This window comes from Cygnus olor, chromosome 2 (assembly GCF_009769625.2).
Source record: "Cygnus olor isolate bCygOlo1 chromosome 2, bCygOlo1.pri.v2, whole genome shotgun sequence".
Taxonomy (NCBI): domain Eukaryota; kingdom Metazoa; phylum Chordata; class Aves; order Anseriformes; family Anatidae; genus Cygnus; species Cygnus olor.
In genome coordinates this window covers 68497833-68517465 of record NC_049170.1, presented here as the reverse complement: position 1 = coordinate 68517465, position 19633 = coordinate 68497833, and the positions used below count along the sequence as shown (strand labels likewise).

Sequence of the window (19633 nt, the reverse complement as noted above, 5' to 3'; positions counted from 1 at the left end):
TCATTCTGCAGGTAGGGCTGGAGACATGACTTAAGAGACAGTAGTTGCTGATGGATCTCAGGTATTTTCTCAACATTCAAACAGAAGGCAGCATTTTACATAGAGAAGATATTACTGCAAAATTTTGGCCCATATGGGAAAAAAAAAAGTTGAGTAAAGACAGACACAGTATTGTGGGACTGCAAAATGGCTAGCTCAGGGAGTGTTTGCACTAACCCACTAAAAGGAACTAGATACTTTTTTCAGCTCTTTCTTTATTCAAACATAGCCTCAGGTCTGCTGGAATGTTCATAACATTCAACAAGGGAAAGTTTCTAAAATCTTGCATTATTTGAATTTTCACAGTGCATCTTCCAAAACTACCCATGGCTGTACACGATATTTGTATCTAATACAATATCTGCAGCCCTGTTCTGCAACCATGCAACTTCTTCCTGCAACAGTGAAAGATCTTCAAATGTGCTCACACTAATGGTCTTGTGGTTAATGTGCCAGCTCCCCCATTTAACGGCGAAGCAATCTGATGCACTAGCATGTGATTGTCACTTTTCTCTGTAGAATAACTCTCTAAGATCAAAGAATACCAAATACAGATGAAGATGTCCCTGACCTTTCCACCAAGCCGGCAGTGATTTTGCTGCTGCTCCACTTCTTTCACTCCAGTAAGCTGTTTTAATAGTTTGAAGCCCAACTGATTCTACAAGCATTTAGCTATGTTTCATTACACTGACAGTCTAACTTACTTAATGCGGAACTAAGGCTACTGGGTGAACTGGGTGCTCTTAAAGCATTTAAACATTTAAATGGCAATAAGTGCAGCAGCTATCACTCTTATGGAAGTCCTTAGGCCAGGTAATTAAAACTCTCTCTAGTGGGGACTTCTATTTCATTTGTGAAGTGCCATAACTGATTTCAATGATGCTACTCATCAGCCAACATGTTTCCAGTAAGAACAGCAAAATATTGGATTATGTAACTTCTAAAAAAGATTCCTGCTTTTGGTAATCTATTTGCTAATTGATAATGAATGCTAAAATGTCTGCATGTGTGCAAATTATATCCACATGTAAAGATACTCATTTTACAGTTTTTCCTGTTTACAACTGATATGGTAAAACATTCCTCTGCTTTTTAGATATAGTGAATGCACCTTAGCAGAGTCAGTAAGTACTGACTGCATGCTTCAAAAGCACTGGTCTTTCTTTACTGATGTTGGGTAATCTCATTCATCTTAAGTTTGCTGTCTCCTTTATAAGTCCAACAGAGAAGTAAATATTCTGGTAGAGAAAGAGTAACCAAGTCTGACCTGAGTGCCTGTGTTGATCAATATGGTATGCAATTTTGCAGTAAGCATCTTAAAGGAAAAGGAATGTGAAATGTATTTGACGTATTTATTTCCTATTTTATGCCATGTAACATTGATTATGGAAAGGGCTAAATTGGAGATTCCAATTTAAAAAAGTATTCTTTTGAGCAAGGAATAAAAATTATTGCTGTTTTTCAACAATAGCCCCTAAAACTTTATTGATCTGAAATATAAATAAAGCCCCATTTGGTGTCAAGTGCAGACTTGAAGGGTGAACATAAAAATTTTGAGTTTGTCCTGAAAGGCAAGAACTAAATAACTAAAATAAGTTTAGTTTAGAAATGGCAAACTTTCATTTCTTCTGGGATATGAACCATTCACATCCAAGCAGCATATAGTTTCGGGAATATATCTGTATGGTGCTCTTTCTTTTTGTGGATTTACAAATAGGTGCTACTTTAGGACTTAAAACTGTTTAATCTCAAATATGTTATTTTTACACGAGTCAACCTAACCTTACAGAAATTAACTGTTTCCTACTTCATTATTGAAGGAAGCCCTTAAGACAATGTTTTCTCTTTTCCTTTTGCTTCATGCTATAAGTACAGTCTGCCCTACTGATGTTGTCCTGGTATTAAAAATGTAGGCAGGTAGGATAGTATTCACATAGCTCCTAATGATGGCCTAGCTGGTGACTGTACCGTATCAGATTTTTGGTCTGTGGAATCAAATGAACACAGTATATTGAGGATTATTGTACATCAGCAATAAGTTCTGTGTATTCAAAACCATCTGTGTACTGCAGATAATGAGGCAGATTGAAAAAACAAAACAACAACAAAAAAACAACAACAACAAAAAAAAAAAAACATTTTTTTACATGAAATTGTTTAAGTTTTGCTGGCAGAGATTTTAAAATAAAGCCAGATGACCTTTATTTCTATGTAATTATTTAGTTTCTGGGGAAAGAAATAACATGCTTGTATTTTGGGGGATTTCCACCCCATTTCTCTCAATTTTCCCTCATACACAAAAAGAGGGGGAATATGCGGGGTTTCTAAAGTCTCAGGATGCTCCCCATTTCCAGTTGTGATAAGAGTACAGATGTTATTTGAAAGTGTTTTATTCTGTTCTCCTTCTAAGCTTTTAAAAGTATTTTCTACCACTTTTAAGTGAGAGAGTATAAAACCTCTATAATAACAGAGAGGTGTTTCTCTTTCTTCTTCTTTCTCTCTCTCTCTCTCCTTTTTTAATGTTTTACACCCCTTCAGGAATATGAGCTCTTGATCTACTTCTCCTTCTTCCAGGGAGTGTTTAGACTGTTAGCACCATTCATTGCTCTAGGCCATCCTTTAGATGAGTGTCCATCACTGTAAACACCATCCTCTAGAAGACTAAAACATCACGTTTATTACTCACCATAGCTTTGGTTACAGCTGAAGCAGTTTATTAATGCAGTTTAGTGAAGCAAGATTAAGGCTCTCTCCCACAACCTAGCAAAATAGTTCTTGAGCTGTTTCAGATAGTGCTGTAAAGGACATACCTGTGTTATTGTTAATAAGACCTCGTCTAAAATCCAGGCTGCCATAAAGGGGGTATCTAGAAGCATTTACTGGACACAGTAAGATCTGGAACTCATCCACCGAAATGCAATAAGGTATTTTTAAATATGTAAGAATCTTCCAAATATTTGGAAATCTGAGCAAGTTGCTTTGAGAATGCCTGTAAGTTAAATACCTTCCAGACCTGCACATCATATCTGTTGCCAAAGTTTAATCCCAAATACTAAAAGTGCAGAAAGAAGCTGGCTTATAAAGTGTTCAGGGGTGCTCTTATGTGCAAACAGATTATCTTCTTTTGCAAAGTCCCTGACAAATCCCCAATATTTTCAATGTTCAAAATCAACTTGCACCTGCATAACTCTCAGAAAGGGGATTTCTGCATTGCAAAGAGATGTTTTTTTCGTGGTATTACTTTATATACCCCAGTGACTTCACAGATAATTTGGTATTTCATCTCACTGAGCTAAGTTGTGGGTGCGCTACCAGCCCTGGCTCCCTGAAAGACAAGGGTCAGGAGTTTCTTAAGCTCAGATAAATGGTCATCCATGCACATGGTGAACTTTCCTAAGAAATACTCACAGGCTCAGACACAGTCTGTTAACCCTTAAGCTTTCATTTCCTTCGGAAACCAGGCATTCACACACCCCACAGCACACATATATAAAGATACACATTAAGACTCAGACCAAACTGTTCTGATTCCCAAAGTGCTGTTTTGTTCTGTTGCACATTGACATAGGCTGCATTGGTACCTGACATTAGGAACTGAGGGAGTAAGTGCAAGGGAATACGCGTGGCTGCCCTAATGCTTTCAGCATACATGTTATTGCAAATCCATACTTCTCTATAAGTTAACTAGACGTAAGTTTGGTAGCACTTTTGTGTAACTTCTATTTGTGCAGCTGAAAATCTCTCATTTTCCTGCATATTAAATTCTGATCATTAAAATTAAAATCCAACAAAAAGGATCATCATTTGACGATCATCCGTTATCAAAAATTCCATGGGTTGTTTCCTATTCCCTCCCTAGACAGCTAGGATAGTATTTAGGTGCTTTGTGGCTGACAGTTAACACATATTCATCCTATGGTTTGTGTCCATATTCAAGTATTTTGCATCTCAATTACTTTTATGTGATTTCTTCTATGTAAAGAAATGACAGTCAGACTGTTCCATCAGTTTCTCAAGAGTAAGTACAGTGCTAGGTAGGACCAAGTTAGACTGTTTGGATAGTGTTTAGTTCCTTGGACCCTTGCAACAAGTGACCAGCTGGCAGATAAATGACAGCTCTCCCTGTGTCCTGGAGTGTTGTTGTGCTGGACTCTTTTAAAAAGTTTTGTCAGCTTAGGTATAATGAATACCCTACTGATTTGCCTTTGGTTACAAAACAACAACTAGGCATTCACTGTTGTTGTAGGCAACCATAATTATTATCAATTACTAAGTATGCAAACTTATCTTGTATACCCAAAGGATTTAGACCTATTTGCATTCCGGTCTAATTAGAAAGCTACATCGTAATCTCCAGCCTCAGGCTTTTCCTACACACCCTTGAATGACTGCTTAACTTACTCCTTCAGAATAAACAAAGAGCTACTACATCCACAGCACAGCTCCAGATGAAGGCCCCATACACGATGACAGCACTAAGAATTGACTTATTTTTAGCAATTCCCCTTTATTTTGCTTTGTAGCACTGTCTACTAGCTTCAGTTAGAAGGTTTAACTTTGATTTTCAATTTCACTATTTCTCTATCAAGTCAATATTTTCTTTCATGCATAATGGGAAAGGAAGAAAGCAGATAAATATGAGGCAAAGAGTGATTAGTTAGCCATAAGACAGAAAGATAAGTTATGGGAGTATAAAGTACTGATGCAGATATGTGAATGTAGTTGTGGACTCTACTTTCTTGTACTCTTTCCAGTGCATGTTAGATAAACACTTGCTGGGGTTAACCTAGGGATATCTGATCCTGCCGCTGGCCAAAAATTTGTATTAGATGATCTCATGAGGCCTCTTTATACCCTAGTTTTGTAAGATTAAACCCAAATGAGCTGAATGTAATCCATTACTGCTACAAATCAGGGTGTCCACCTTGTGCTCCCTGTGTCCCAGAAATAAGCTTTAGCCACTGGGCCTTTTGATAGAAGAGAGGCACAGTCCTTGGAGCCTCCTCCTGGGCATGGGTTTTGGGTGGGTTTCATGAAGAGGCCAGTAAGACCAGTGTTTAGCATGCGTTAGGCACCAAGCACTTTGGAGCTGAATGAGAGAGAAGGAGGTTCAGAATCTCCAGGCTGAGGTTTGGTTTCCCAGGATGCAGACTTTAGGCTTTGTACAGAACATGTCAGCTGTCTAAATCACCCCCATAAATCTCATCCCATCAAACTGTGGCATTTGATTTATACTTATTTTCATCTTTAAACATGCATTTTAGAGGAAAATGCAAAAAAAAGTCACCATTTTATGTGTGACAGCACACGTATTCAGTCACAAATAGCCTGCCCCAGACAAACCATCAGGCTCTACCTCTTCATTTCACATTCATTTTCCCACTCTGGGGTACATAGAGGCTTTAGGACCTCAGGAAGAGCTGTTTGTGCACATTACCAAGCAAACTAATGGTATGTGCATTCCAAAGACTCATAGCTCAGGCAGGAAAAAAAAAATCATCAAATTGCTCAAAGGAGTTTGCTTAGGGTGGCAATTTCCTTACCATATTTCAACTCTCTGTCTACAGCTATTCAGACTATCTAAAATAAATCACTATTTTTTGTTTGTTTCTGTTGATTTGTTTTTTTGTTTTGTTTTGTTTTGTTTTTTTCCTAACAGTGAGGGAAGTGAGATCAGTTTGTGTTAACTCTTTTTTCATTCTTTTGCAATAAGACCAAATGAAATCTGTGACTGTTTTTATCGACAGCTCTACTCTAAGACCTACACACAAAAAGCCTCAGTGGGGTTAAAGTAGTATTAAGTGGGAGAAGTCAAATAGCTTAACTGTTTTATCTGCCACTGGACTGGAAATGCAAGCTATTTACACAAACCAGGCCTCAAGCATTTAAGAACATCTCAAGAACATCTTAAGTAAGATCTATTCCCCCCTCTAGAAGCTTTCATCCTGCATTGAAAGGATGCTCAGTCCCAAATCCTGTTAGGTGGCTTCATCCTAGACAGTGAGTCCATATAAAATCACAACCAGTGGTTTTTTGTTGTTGTTGTTGTTGTTTTTCCCCAAAGCTGAATATATTTGCTTTTGTAGTACTGTTGGTGAGGAGCATATTTTGTTACGCATGGTGTTAACACTGGTTCAAAATTTTAAATACTTTTTCAGATTAAAATAAGAAGACATGTCCATGAGAAGTTGAGATTGGCTTTTTTAACTACAAGCTGCAACTGTTTTTTTCTCTCAAGGCTTCTCAAATGAACTAAAGGCACTGTTTAGGAGCAGGAGACCGAAAGGATGTTTTTGAGCTAAAAGGCAGGCAGAATAATCTTGGCTTGTCACCAAGTTGCACTGAATTTGACAAATGAAATTTCATTAGAGGTGCAGGGGCAGTTGTGAAACTGCCAGTAAATAACTGTCTCCCCAGAGTCTCACACTTTTTCCAGAGTCTATTTTCTCTTTGGACTCCATTCTGCCAGCAACGGTATTTTAAAAGCAAAAACCAGAGCAAAGTGTTAGAGCTAGAAATTAGTAGATAATAAAGGTCAAATACATTTTTTTTCCAGGAGCTACTGGAATTTATGGAATTATTTTATTTTTTTCTTCCTCCCTTCAACATTCTTTTGCAGTTGTTGCCAGTAATGGGTCCAAGACAAGGCCATGAATCTGGACAAATTCAGGATGGTTCCAGAGCTAATTTTGTAGCTGACTGTTTTCTCTGCAATGAACCAAAGCAAAACCCAAACCCCTTACCCATGACCCTATGCTCTGAAAAGATTTGGAACTGTTTCAGACCTGGACATGAACCTCATGGCCGATGAACTTAGCAAGTCATCATCCTTCAGTAATTCAAAATATAAATTAAATGCACACCATAATGCCAAAATGGGAGGTCCAGTGACAATAGCAAAGTCAGGAAAGGGAAAGCAGCTCCCCCTCAATTAAAGCGCCTGTATCACCTGTGTCTGAAGTGCACAGCAGTGTCTCCAAATGGAGACACGTGTTACAGGAGATGGAGGTACCTTGGACTCATTCTCTTGTCTCATTTTTAAAACTAAAGAGCTTGAGAACATGTGGTTTTGTCTAAATCTGTACCTGCTGCTGTCAGAAGGGCAGAGCTGGGATTTTAGCTTAGTAATTTGGTTGACAGTTTGATTTCCTGGGAAACAAGTCCTGCATATCACACGCTTCAGCTGATAAAATCAGCAGTACTTTGCCATGTTCTCTCATCAGGCTGTTTACACCCATCACTGGTGTAAACAGAAGTCATTACACACGTATTTTACAGGAGCAGGATTTAGGTATAGAGAGAGTAGAGACACACTCTTTGCTCTTCCAAGTTTCTTAAAGCCATAAGTACTTGCAGAACTAATGTAAAGAGTATTTCTAGTGTAGATGAAGTTCAAAGACTCAGTTTCTTGGTACAACTTCTGTTTTCTGGAACTTTAATTAGAACTTTCAAAAATCACTGATAACCAGCTCTCTTGCCACTGCTCTCAGTATAAGGCAATCCTAGATGACCTTCCATAAATCCCTTTTAATTAGCCTTTTTCCCAGAGTGTGCCATGCCAGCAGAAGATTAATACATTAACCTTACTGTATTTGCAGCTGCTTCTTTATTCCTTCTCTACAAATGGCTTTTTTTTTTTTTCTTTCCCAATGAAGTTTTAGGTCATGATCATCTACTGTAAAACCTATTCTCACCCTTAAGAAAGTATAGCCACATTTTTGGGGGGAAGGAATATCTAAAATAAAAGCTTGCAGAAGATATTGCACCAAAAAAAACCAAAAACAAAACAACAAAAAAAAACATATGCAATGTGTTGCTAGCAGTCCTGCTGCTTAAGAACAAAAACTGCCTCTACTCCTGCAATCTGAGTTGACAAGTTGATCACAATGCTATTGAACAAGATAACAAATGCCATACCACTGTGCAAGCTCACGCTGGAGGCAGTGCTAACATATACACTCATGTTACCAAACTGTGAGGATTGTAACATCAGATATAGTCCTTACTCTTGAGAAATAAGGAGTGCTGTTTATTATTGAGAAATAATACAAGAAAAAAAAATCCAGTCATGGCACTTGATATTTATCATGGTATTGGATAGAAAATAGCCATGTGAAAGAAAAAGCTAGGGGATTTAGCCGCGTTCACTAGATTTGCTGGAAAACACATCCAGCGTGTTACCTGTTGCAAATTTGATCTGAATTTGGGTCTCCAATCAGATATTAGGTTGAAATGTAACATGACATTTGGGAGGGTCAGCAGAACATGAAGCTTTGTATTTAAAATACTATAATCCTTGTCAGGCATTAACTAGATCAGCTGCTATAAATGGCACTAAAGAAATCCTTTTGCAACTGACCTCAAAATGTTTTCCCTGAATCTTTCTGTTTGGGGAAAAAAATGTAAAGAAACAGGTAAGTGCACTTCTGCCATCACCAGCATTTCTGAAGTGATGACTTTGGGGTTGTTGGTGGGAAGTGAGGATGGCAAGGCTCAGGGTGAGTGACTGGTCACATGGAGCTTGTGGAATCTAGAAAGAGGAGCTGTCAGGCAGGTTTATCTGTCCTGGTGGTAATCTGGGCACCAGCAGATATTTGGTAGCTTTATGGTAGGTGTGAGAAGGGCCATAAATTCTCAGACTCAAGCCACAAACTGACCTGTAACCTTCATGGAAGTTAGGGCCAAACTTCCCCTTTGTTGAAACTATTTGTGTCTTAGCAAGGCAGCTGTTTACCTGTCAAAACCAGTGCTCTGAAGCAGATGGACATATGGAATCAGATACAGTGATTCCTATGTACTCCAGCTGTCAGACCGAGTAGAGAAGCTCTGTCAGATGGTGAAAGCCCCCTCTGCAAAAGATCTGCCACTACCTTCTTACAATAGCTGTATGTATACTGCATATTTAAACACCAAGAATCAAGTCCTACAGAGTACTACCAGCGCTGTAATTTGCTGAAATCACTGTAAATTGAGGATACTTTGCAGCGTGGTGACCTGGGGCCTTGAGTCAGGAAAGCATCCCTCACTTGACGAGCAAAGGGGAGAAGTCAGAGAACTGGGAAATAGGATGGGAATGGGATCTGAGAGAGAAGCTGCAGAGAAGGCTTCAGCAGTGGTATTTTGAAGTGTTTTCTGCTATGTTCAGGGAGCCAGTAGAGATTTCTGAAGACATTTGCTTGGTAGAACACCCACTAATTGTTTCAATTAGCTTGGTCTCATTTTTAATAGGCACCAGATGAAAACTTTGAGTAGGATCTTGCACACATCTCAGTTTTAATGCAGAAAGATGGGCCTGACAGACTTTGAGCTTTGGTTACTGTAGGAACAGTTCCCCTGGGATGGCCTGGTGCAGCGTGGGGAGAGCAGCAAGACCCAGCTGAATTCAGTATTGCGGTTTGGGCTCTCTGCGTTTTACCTGGTAGACCTGAAATATAAAGTCCATTTAGATGCCTTGTTGCCAGTCTCTGCTCAAGGCTGCTGAGGTCCGTTGAAAACCATTGAGAAAAAAAAAGTAGCAAGTAACTACTTCATAGAAAAGCTAGAAGTGGTAGATTAAAGCATGTCAGCAATCCTTGATTGATAGCAGACAAACCAAACTGCTCTCATATTCCCTCACACAGAGCCTTTAAATCTTGCTGACGTACCCAGTAGCTGAAAAAGCCCATGATGAGATGTGATAATAGCTTGTAAACACAAAGTGTGGCCACACCTTGCAGCATCTACAGCCTGAGGGAACAGATCTGCCAATCTACATCTGCCCTTAAATGCCAGGAAACAAGTCATCAGTAATAAAACATGAAGACTGTTCTCCATCTGTAATCAATTGCTGTTTAACTAATGACTTTAAGTAGAAAATAGTCACAGTCATCTCTTATTAGGTCCTTGAATAAACAAGGGCAGGGAGTAGTATGGGAAGGAGCTACTGTTTTATTTTCCAGGTGGCTGTAGCCGCAGAGGTTTGCGTAACTGTGGCTAGTGAGGTGGGAATGATCTGGTTATGGCCATCAGCCATGGCTAGTGTGACTGAGGGAAGTATGCCTGTCTTTGCTGCTCAGCCTGGACCAACGTGGTGAGTTCATAACAGCAAAGCAAGAGCTGTGACTCAGTGAAAAGAGTAAGTCTTTCTACTGGTGGCAAATGGCTTTGGGTTCAACCACAAAGTATCCCAGGGCAGGGAGGAGTTCTGGGTGTCTGGGGGAAAAATATACAGAGTTAGAGCTGCCTCTAAGCTCTCAAGCAGAACCTGGAGCAAACCACCTCTTGTGTTTTCCCCTATCCTTTTGAGCAAGGGGATCCTTTGGTGTGCAACTGCTAGTGGCGTTGCAGATCCCTCTAGCAGCCCAGCTGTGTATAGTTAAGATAGTTTTTAAGGTTCAGTAACAGGGTGACCTTCAAGATGTAATGTTTGGATTGGGGTCTGGTGCAAGAGTTATGAAAAGCAAAAGGTGATGATGTGGTTCTGATTTGGCTCACAAAATGCAGCGTGCAGATACTGCCTCTCAATGTTTCTAGGCTTAAGGTTATTCACCCTGCAAGTTAGCTTGTGTGCCATCCATAAACTGCAAAAACCAGCTCTCCTCAAGTGGAAAGTCTGTGCCATGTATGCACACAGGTCTTGGCTGTTCTCTTGCAATAAAATGCTACGCCAAATAAGCAATCATGAGCATAAGGAAATGTCACAAGTGAGAGAAGGCAGAAGAATAAAATGAAATAAGGCTCTTCAAAAAATATTCTGGGAAATGAGCAGGAAAACAAAACCATTACCATTTGTAGGCAACTTGGTGTATCTGTGCTCTTTAATGGTGTTCTAGTACTGTGGCTAAGAAATGTGTGTATTTGTGGGATTTCAGTAGATGCTAGATACCCTTGTTTTAGGATTAAAACAAATAAAGCTCAAAGGTATTTTTCAGAGAGCTGCCTCACTGTGTTCTTTAAAAAAAAAAAAAAAACTACCAGCAAAAAAAAAAAAAAAAAAAAACACAGCAAAACAGAATTCCCAGAGGAAAATATTTATGTTCACTTGGGGCAAACCAAAGCCTTTCATTTGGTATTGTTTTGAACGGTAAATGTTTACCTGGAGTGTGAGCCTGCCCTGCAGGTGTTGTGGCTGTCCCCATTAACCTGAATAGATCTGCTCATACACACATAAGGGTTGCAGGGTGGCCTGCCTTACTGTGTTTATCTTAACATGTCCAGAAAAGAATGAATCTATGGAGTAGTATTTCTTGTGAAAATGTGAATATTTCTGGCTGGCAGTAAGCTAGAGAAACTGTGAAAGGTAGAGGGTAGTTTTGTTCTGTTTTTCCCCTTCATTCTACTCAGTAATAATTAATTCAGGCAGACCAAAGTGAGGTCTGGTGTCTCATCACTTCTGACTCTGGAAAAAGTCTGTTCTGAATATGAAGTTAGCATCGGCTTATTCCAAAGCTTTTGTATTTACCACTATTTAGCTTGGTATTTGGGATCTACCCCCTCCAACAGGGTAATAATGGTGATGATACATTTCAAGCGTGGCTTATGTAATATGGCTCTGTATTGCTATAATAAGCCTTTACTTCGACTGCATCAAATGTATTGTAACTTCTTTTGCAAATCCTCATGGGACACATAGACGCTGTGGCTACCCTACACAGTGGTGAAACACAGCATCTAGAGGGTGTCTTTGACTGGACAAGGCAATATTTGAGTGATTGTATGAGAAGTCACTGTAGCTGGAGCAGACCTACCCTTAAATGCGCTGGTTACCCAACAGCAGCTGTATCCCTGGACTCTCCCTTCTGCTCTCATCCTTGTTGTTAAGTGTCACTTCTCTGGTCAAGGATGCATTAATCCACAATCTGAACCTTTCCTTCAGCCATGCCTCTGGTTCTCATTGCTTTTTGGTAGAGCAGAGCTTGAGATGTGCCTGGCGCGCACTGCGTTGGACTAGAAAAGGAGAGAGGACTAAGCCAGCTTTGAGCCTGTGACTGTCTGCAGTCTAGCAGCTGCTGGGTTGAATGCAGGAACAAAAGAGTAGGCTGAGGCTTTTTCCTTGCTCTTCTGTCTGCCAGCACCTCCTGAGGACTGCTCTGTCCCATGAGGATGGAGTTCTGCTCTGATGAACAGCAAATGCAGGACTTGTTCCCAGGGCCAGGCTTCTGTGAAGGAGTCTTTTAGATAAACCACTGGTGGCCAATGTGTGCTGGTGAGTTACTTTGTTCAGACTACTCAGAAGTTTGTATATAAGGGGAAAAAAATCCAAGCACTTGGTGTTTTTCTTCAAGGCTTGTTATGAGGTACTCTGTCTTGCTGTCTCAGTGGATGAGAAACTCAAAGTTCATTAAAAATTACCATGGAGAAATAAAACTCTGCACAGAATGTTCCTGTCACTAGGTACATTTCAGGCAACTGCTATTTCAGGCCTCCGTCTTGCTGTATCTCAGTGGAGAGGAAAATAATCTATGTCAGTTGGCAGTAGAGGTTATAGACTAAAAACTATGGCCCCCATGAATGAAAGTATTATTCGCAGAGTGAGATATAATCAGCAAAATCCAGGCTAGGAAAACTGCTGCTCAGCTGAGGCCCCTTTTAAAGCCTATAATGCAGTTGCTTTCTTTGTATACTGAGGAATTGTGTATAAATACATTTTACTGCACCTTTAAGGTAAAAAACAAAACAGATGGCTGAAAGATACTATGCTCTCTTGTCAGCTCTTGTCCTGTTTATGTGGACTTGTTCCAGCCCTCCCAGCCTTTCTCTGTGGGTTTTAATACAGTTTTTAATCCTGATTTCCCTCTCCCCTTGGCAAGGGGCCTTTCTTCTTGCCAGTCTGTGGATGGACAGTACTGCTGAAGCCTGACTCAAAACTTGATTATGCTGAATCTAAGATTAGCTATTGCTTGGAAACCCTAAAAATTGGGAAAGGTGTATATATTCAGCTGGATGCTAGAGATTCTGTGCAGGTGGTCACGGGTAGGAACAGTCTCTGGACAAGTATTGCAGAGCAGCTCAGCTGACTGCAGTATAAAGCATCAGGAGATTCACACCAAAAGCATGATGCATTGCAGAAGGGCATGTTGCTGTGATGCAGCTGCCTGCACAGACCAAGGGGGTCAGCTTTGTTGCCTGAACTGCAAGGCAGATAAAACAGTGAGGGCTGATTAAAAAAACATATAAAACAAAATAGAATACTGGGATTCCTCAGAATGGGAGCTGGCAGAGTGCTGTAGAAATCAGCATATATTCTCAATCTTGTGTTTCAGAAAATGTATTGTTAGCTGGTGGCTCTGGACAGCTCAAGGCTCAAAGGGATAAAATACTGAAGTTGTGTGCTTCAATCTGCTGGAAGTCAAGGAGGAGGTGTTTGATTTGAATATATCTTGTTTGGGGGATGTCTGAGCCTGCAGACTTGTTTTGGCTGGGACGAAGGGGAAAGTTTCTCCTTAATAAGAGGAAGAAAGTGAGTGCAGCTGAAGCCTTACTGAACTTAGGGAGTCACTGGCTACCTTTCAGCTCCTGTGATTTGGCAGTACTCCATTCTGTCCGCGTGCTTTCTTCAGTGTGATTGGGCTTTGTAAAAATCTCCTTAATCCAACACAAATGTTTTATGGAACTGCATCTAGTGCAGTCATATTTCACTGGATTTAAATGAGAAAGTTAAATCTCAGTCTAGACGGAGTACTCTCTAGCTCCAGTGGATCTTGTACCCAGCAAGATGCATCATCTCTGATTGTTTCTCATTTTCCAGATGAGCCCAGGGGATCTGCAGCCCCCAGTAAAATTCCTGTCTGCACTAAATTGCCTTTTAGTCATGATATATACCTCAGTAAAATACATCATGAGGAGGAGAAAATGTTTAATTGTATGACTTATATGAGGTACATTTTTACTGGTTATTTATGCACTTGTCTTATATAAAGAAGTAAAAGACCGACAACTTTAATTTACAGAGCAAAGAGGTGAGGGCAAGTAAAAGCAGTGAAGGTCAAGAAGTAAACCTTAAACTAGTATGGCTTCTAGAAAAGAGCTTAGGTTAAGAGATCCATAAAAAATATGGAGAGGGTCAGGCTGGATCTCAGATCTTGAGGGGTCCCTAGAAAAAGAATTCTAAATTCTCTCCTGTCCAAACCAAGCTAGAAAACAACCTCAGGTTGGGGCTGTTTGGATTTTTTTTTGAAAGTTGGAAAATGCTTCTTTTCTTAAAGCAGTAAGAAGTGAAGAAATCTTCTATGTTGCTTGCGGAAATCTCGGATTGAGTTCTTGTTTGATTTGTTTTGCCCACACCCCTTTCAAAATTGCACTGTGGTTTTCTTTTAAAATACCTTTCTTAGGGTGGTGAATATGGTGCTAGTTCTGAACGATAGGCATGCGAGCCTGTCTTCAGGTTTCTGCTATAGGATTTCTACTCACAACCTTGTCCTACTGATGACAGGCATTCTGGCAGCAGCTTAAACAAATGTTCAAGTGGTGCATGCCAGATGAGAAGACTTGGGATAATTAGAAGTGGGTTCATAATTGGGAGACTGGCATGATTTAAGTAATTACATCATAAGCATACTTCCTTATCTTTTCTATCACCTGTGTAATGATGTAGCTTCTAAGTCTATTCTTTAGGGGGTGAAAGCTAAGGAGCAAAGTTAAGCTTGTTGTTGAGCTCCAATTTGGTGTCATTACTGATAAAGTGTTTATTACAACGTAAGAGTTAGCACTGACATGTGCTTTGTTCTTCACAACTTGACTCTTGCCTCCATGGTTATCTAGACTTCAAAAGAGTGTGTGTGGTAATTCAAAGGCAAGTCTATATATTTGCATATTAGGTTGATGGAAGAAATGCTTTTTAAACATGCAGGCCAACAGCTTTCTTATCTCCCTCCCTCCTGCTGTCTCAGCCCTGAGCCTATGTGCTTCACTTGCAGTGCCATCAGCTGCATGGTGGCTCAGCTGCAGGGGTGCTGTGAACTGGCAAACAAGGAGTGCAAAGATGGAAACTTGTGGAGGTTTTAGAGTGGTGGTATCTAGTCTGCCTAAAATGTTTTGAATTGCTCTGGTTTACTAATTGTCCATAGAAGATCATGAATTCTTCCTGATGACATCTCAAAATTTCCCTTGAATATGAAAAGTGATCAGCACAGTCTACAAAAGTTCCCTTCTGATGGAGAGATGGACCAAGTCCGTCACATGTTCATACTTACACTGTACCTCAATGGCCTGTACAATTCCCTTGAGACATGATTTGCTAGGGAGATGCCTCACTCCTCTTCCTGAAAGAAAATCCTCCTGTCAGTGTGTTCAGTAAAGCTGCATTTACTACCAAGGCTTACGGTACTGCTGCCTGCCCAGGATGCCTGTTCTCCTAGCTTTTGCACTAAAACGGGTTGTGACCAACCTGACAATGAGAGCTCTGCCTGACTTCTAAACAAAGCAGGCATTCAGTCAGCCTTAAAAAAAAAAAAAAAAAAGAAAATTTTTGTTGCTGAGCTCCATGAAAAAGGCAGTTACGCTTCTATTAAAGTGCCTTTTGACTTTGTAGAAACTTACCATTGTCTGGTGTTTTTGGCTTCCACCTACGGTATGTTAATCAAAGGAACACAGGAGCTTTGTGCGTCCATGACAGCCATCTCCATACAAAATCCTGCATTGTAGTAAACTGGTGGGTTCTTGCCTTTCCCGATCGTTGGACTTTTCACTTCCAGGATTTCCTTGCTCTAAATATTTCTTCATAGACCCAAGCACCTTCTTTCCCCATCTGAAAGAAAAGGTCAATGAAACAGATGAACAAAGGAGGAAAAAGCTACTTACTTTCTGCCTTGCCAATTCAAACTGTTTGGGGCTGCTCAGGGTTTCCCTGCACAGTTCTAGCGATGCACAAGACTGACCTCAGGGAAAAACTTTCTCTAAAATACGGTTAAATAACTTTGCCACTCTTAGCAATATGTGTTTTTAACCAGAGACGCGACCTTTTTTATATCCTTGTTAAGGGCTAAGGAATTTTGGCAGGTATCAAACTGATGCATGCTGCATGGCCTTACTTTATTGCTCCCAATGCATTTATCAGGAAGGCTGATATCCAGAGTTGTTCAAAAGCTCTGGAATGTTTATTCCAGCAGCTGCTTCATTGGCAAGTCTGCAGCTTAATGTTGCAGCTTTGTGCTGGAGAACTAAAAGGTCAAACAGACCTTATATGGGGGAAAATCAGCTACTTTGTGGGCTTTACTGAGCAAGTTTTGAGAGAAACGCAGCCAGCAAACCGAAGTGTAACCAATCCCCAATCATGGATTAAAAAATCGATATTTTATGGTTTTGAATATCTTACTCTGTTTTAATATTTTTCTTCATGTTCTTCATATAGGGACAGTGCCTAGAAGCCAGACCACCATCTGGATTATGCAAACAAAGGCTGATCTCTATACTGGAGATCATTAATTTGGCTTTAAACTGATCAGTCATGCTTTCAGAGGTCACTTTGGTTTGTTTTTCAAACCTGCTTGTTGTCTTGAGTAACCCAAACATCCCATTGCTGAGACCCTGTCCTTATGCTGATAAGGAACACACAAGCCGCTATTATGCGTGGGATTTGCTTGCTGAGCTTTCACATACATAAGTGACCGTCCAACAATAAGCAGTTCCTCAATGGGAATTTTCTGAGACAATCTCTGAAAGAAAGATCTGAGCTGCATGAAAAAGAAGCATAGGAGTTGCCTGGAAATAGCTGTGCAAGCCTGAGAGAACCCTCTGAGTTAAAAGAGGGTTTATGCCATGTGTGGAGGGTGTAAAGTTATAGTTGGGTATAGGGTATGGCTGCAGTAAGCTGTAACGTAACCCTTCTAGCATGCAATGTACAGTGTGAGCAAGGAGTTGAGTGGAGTTCTTTAGCTTTGGGATCTTCTCCATTTGCCAGGAGAGTCAGTATGAAGGAAACCTTGGAAATAGTGAAAGTTACTGACCTCCTCAAGAAAATGTACTTTTTGTACTTCCAAATCCAGAAAAGTTTGTCACAAATGACTGTCTTGAATTGTTGGATGAGTCTGTAAGGTGTGACAGTGGCTCCTGAACTTCAAAATGCCTTCACTAGCATCTGTAGTGTGCAGAGAACCTAGGAGGCATGACTTTGTTTGGCACTTTCTTATACAACATTAACACTGCCTCCAAAAACTATGGAGGGCAGAACTTCACAGACCAAGGCAGAAGTGATTGCCTTCTTAAAAGATGCTTGCATCATGACACTAGCACTTTCTCCTTCCAAACAAAGCAGACACACATATATAACAAAAGCACTCAGTAAGCTGCAGGGTTCTTGGTTGACATCAAGACTGATAGTAAAGGTTGCACAGCAATTGCCTTTCTCTTCTCCCAACAAATGAGGAAAACTGATGTCTGGGCAAAGATTTTTCCTCTCTGTTTGGGTCTTAAGCACAGAAGCAGCACTTCACAGGGAAGAAAAAAAATTATGTCTTGGTGTGTGAATAGCAGCCAATTTCTGGATGGCTGTTTTTGTTGTTTCTTCCCTCTGCCCCCTGATTTCTAAAACATGTTAAACATATTGAACTCAATTTCTCACCCTTCATCCAATGTGGAGTGGATTTAAATAACAGCAACAAAAAGTTTTCCATACATAGCATACAGCAAGCTTCCTGAGGAATGAGTGGGACAAAAGGAGATGGTTGCATCTAGCCTACTGTTTTAGCTTGATATTCACCCAGAACTGTACTCGGGTATTATGCTGAAGAGGCCAGGTGGGAGATACTAACAGGAAGACTCTTAATGGAGGCAGTATGCCCCACCTTGCTGTGGAACCAGTGATGCTGGCCTTGCTTAATTCACCTCTCTCTTTCTGGACTTTGCTTTGTAGAAGCTTTAACAATTGCTTTGGCACCCTTCTTCCTCCTCTCCAGTCTCTATGACTTAAGCCACCTACTGCTTGTGGTCATCTCTCAGTGGAGGACAGGAACACTGTTTCCCTCTGTCTTGCCCTAGGACAACTCTTCTGCAAGAAGTGACCTTGCGAAGGGCAGCCTCAGGGCTGGACAACCCATGGATGCTTAGGGTTTCCTGTTCTGGCTGACCATGTATCTCTCCTGTGACCTGGGAGATATGCTGACACTGGATTTTGTGCAAGTGCTGGGATTTTTACAGGTGCAGTGTTGAGGTGCAATTATGTTATTGCAATAATGCCAGTAATTTTGTATTAACTTCCTTTGCCTACAGATAGTGTAGGTCAAGCTGTCTGAGCTATTTCTGGAGCAAAACTTCCCGAGTGTAAGCAAGGTATTTGATCTGAGCAGCGCCCCTGCTTTCCTGCGATATGTTTCTGACCTGACGATATCCAGGAAGGGCCACGTAGCTGGGGAGCTGAAGGATCCCTATCATAGAGTAAAGTGGGATGGCCTTTTAGTAAGGGCATCGAGCAAGGCTCTAAATATTGGTAGGGTTTTTTGTTGTTGCTTTTTTCTTCCTCTTCCCTATAAAGGCATGAAACCTGCCTATGAGGTCCACACAGCATTCATCCCTGTTGCTTAATTAAGAAAACCTTGAAGGACGCTATTTGCTTTCATGCTAGGTAGCAGTAGCCTTATGCTAAATCCTGTGAACAAAAGGCTGTAGAATACTTTAGCTCTCTAATACTGCTCAACTTCCTACCTTAGGGAAATAAAAGATACTTCAAAAGTAAATAAGGGCTTCTCAAATTAATACTGTGGGATTATTACCCTTATGTTTCAATTAATAAGTTCATTCCACTGTGAGGCATACAGAAAACACTTGTTTTGCAAAATGATCCTTCTGTGATGTGTGGCTTACCAGCGTAAATCATGGTACTGAAAATGATGGAAAAACAGATCCAATTAAAATCCTTTTCAAAATAAAAATGCGGAAGAAATCCTTGTCAGCTATGTTTAAGGAAGAAAGGCAAACATGAAATCTTGAGCACCTCTTTTTCTAAAGAAGGGCTGCATTGTACTGAAAGGGTTCACTGCTGCTCTATAGAATGCATGATTTTACTTCGTACCTTTTAGTAGCACCAAGAAAAGAAAATAAGTTGCAACCCACGTGCCTTCCAGATCTGCTGTAAAGCCTTTTCCCTCTTGCTGCATAACGAACAGACGCTGTCTTTGCTTCACAGTTTTATTGCTATATGCTGAATTACACTTTTATTTGATGAAGGACACAGTTCTTGAAACTTGGGCAGACAACATTGAGAGCAAGGACTGGTATGAGGATGTGAAATGACTTGTACAAGACCTGGGGAGAAAATAAGTGGTGGTAAAAGTCCACACTTCTAGCGGGAAATACCCATCCAACCTGCTCTGCTCAAGAAAGAACTGGTTGGAAGAGTTGTTCTAGTCACATGCTTACATGGAGAGAGAAGTGTTAGCAGGTAGAAGTGAAGAGAGCTGGGAGAAGTTGGAGAAGAGCAGGGATAGACAGTTGAGGTGTAAAGCTTGATAAATGGGTGCTTGGTTTCACTGTTCAAAATGTATGTGGTAGTTGAGGCTGCAATAGTCCAAAAGGTGTGTTTGATTTAAACTACAGGAATGCACTTGAATTCCTGGGCAGCCATAGAGCAATCTGCAGTGAGAATTAATTAATACATCTGACTGCAAGTTGCTGCTTGAAGGTG

At 40.5% G+C, this 19633-nt stretch overlaps 1 protein-coding gene and 1 long non-coding RNA gene across 3 annotated transcripts in view; one reads left to right on the top strand and one right to left on the bottom strand.

Moving 5' to 3' along the window:
• NEDD9 (neural precursor cell expressed, developmentally down-regulated 9) overlaps positions 1–19633 on the bottom strand; it is a 98281-nt gene that overhangs the window by 54756 nt on the left and 23892 nt on the right. The window contains exon 2 of the mRNA XM_040548728.1: positions 15556–15763. Coding sequence (XP_040404662.1) covers positions 15556–15558 — 3 coding nt within the window. The 5' untranslated portion in view covers positions 15559–15763. The remainder of the gene's footprint in view (positions 1–15555; positions 15764–19633) is intronic.
• LOC121065736 overlaps positions 9349–19633 on the top strand; it is a 49314-nt gene continuing 39029 nt past the window's right edge. For both annotated transcript variants that reach the window (XR_005817283.1, XR_005817284.1), the window contains exons 1-2: positions 9349–10153; positions 12090–12223. This is a non-coding gene — a long non-coding RNA (uncharacterized LOC121065736). The remainder of the gene's footprint in view (positions 10154–12089; positions 12224–19633) is intronic.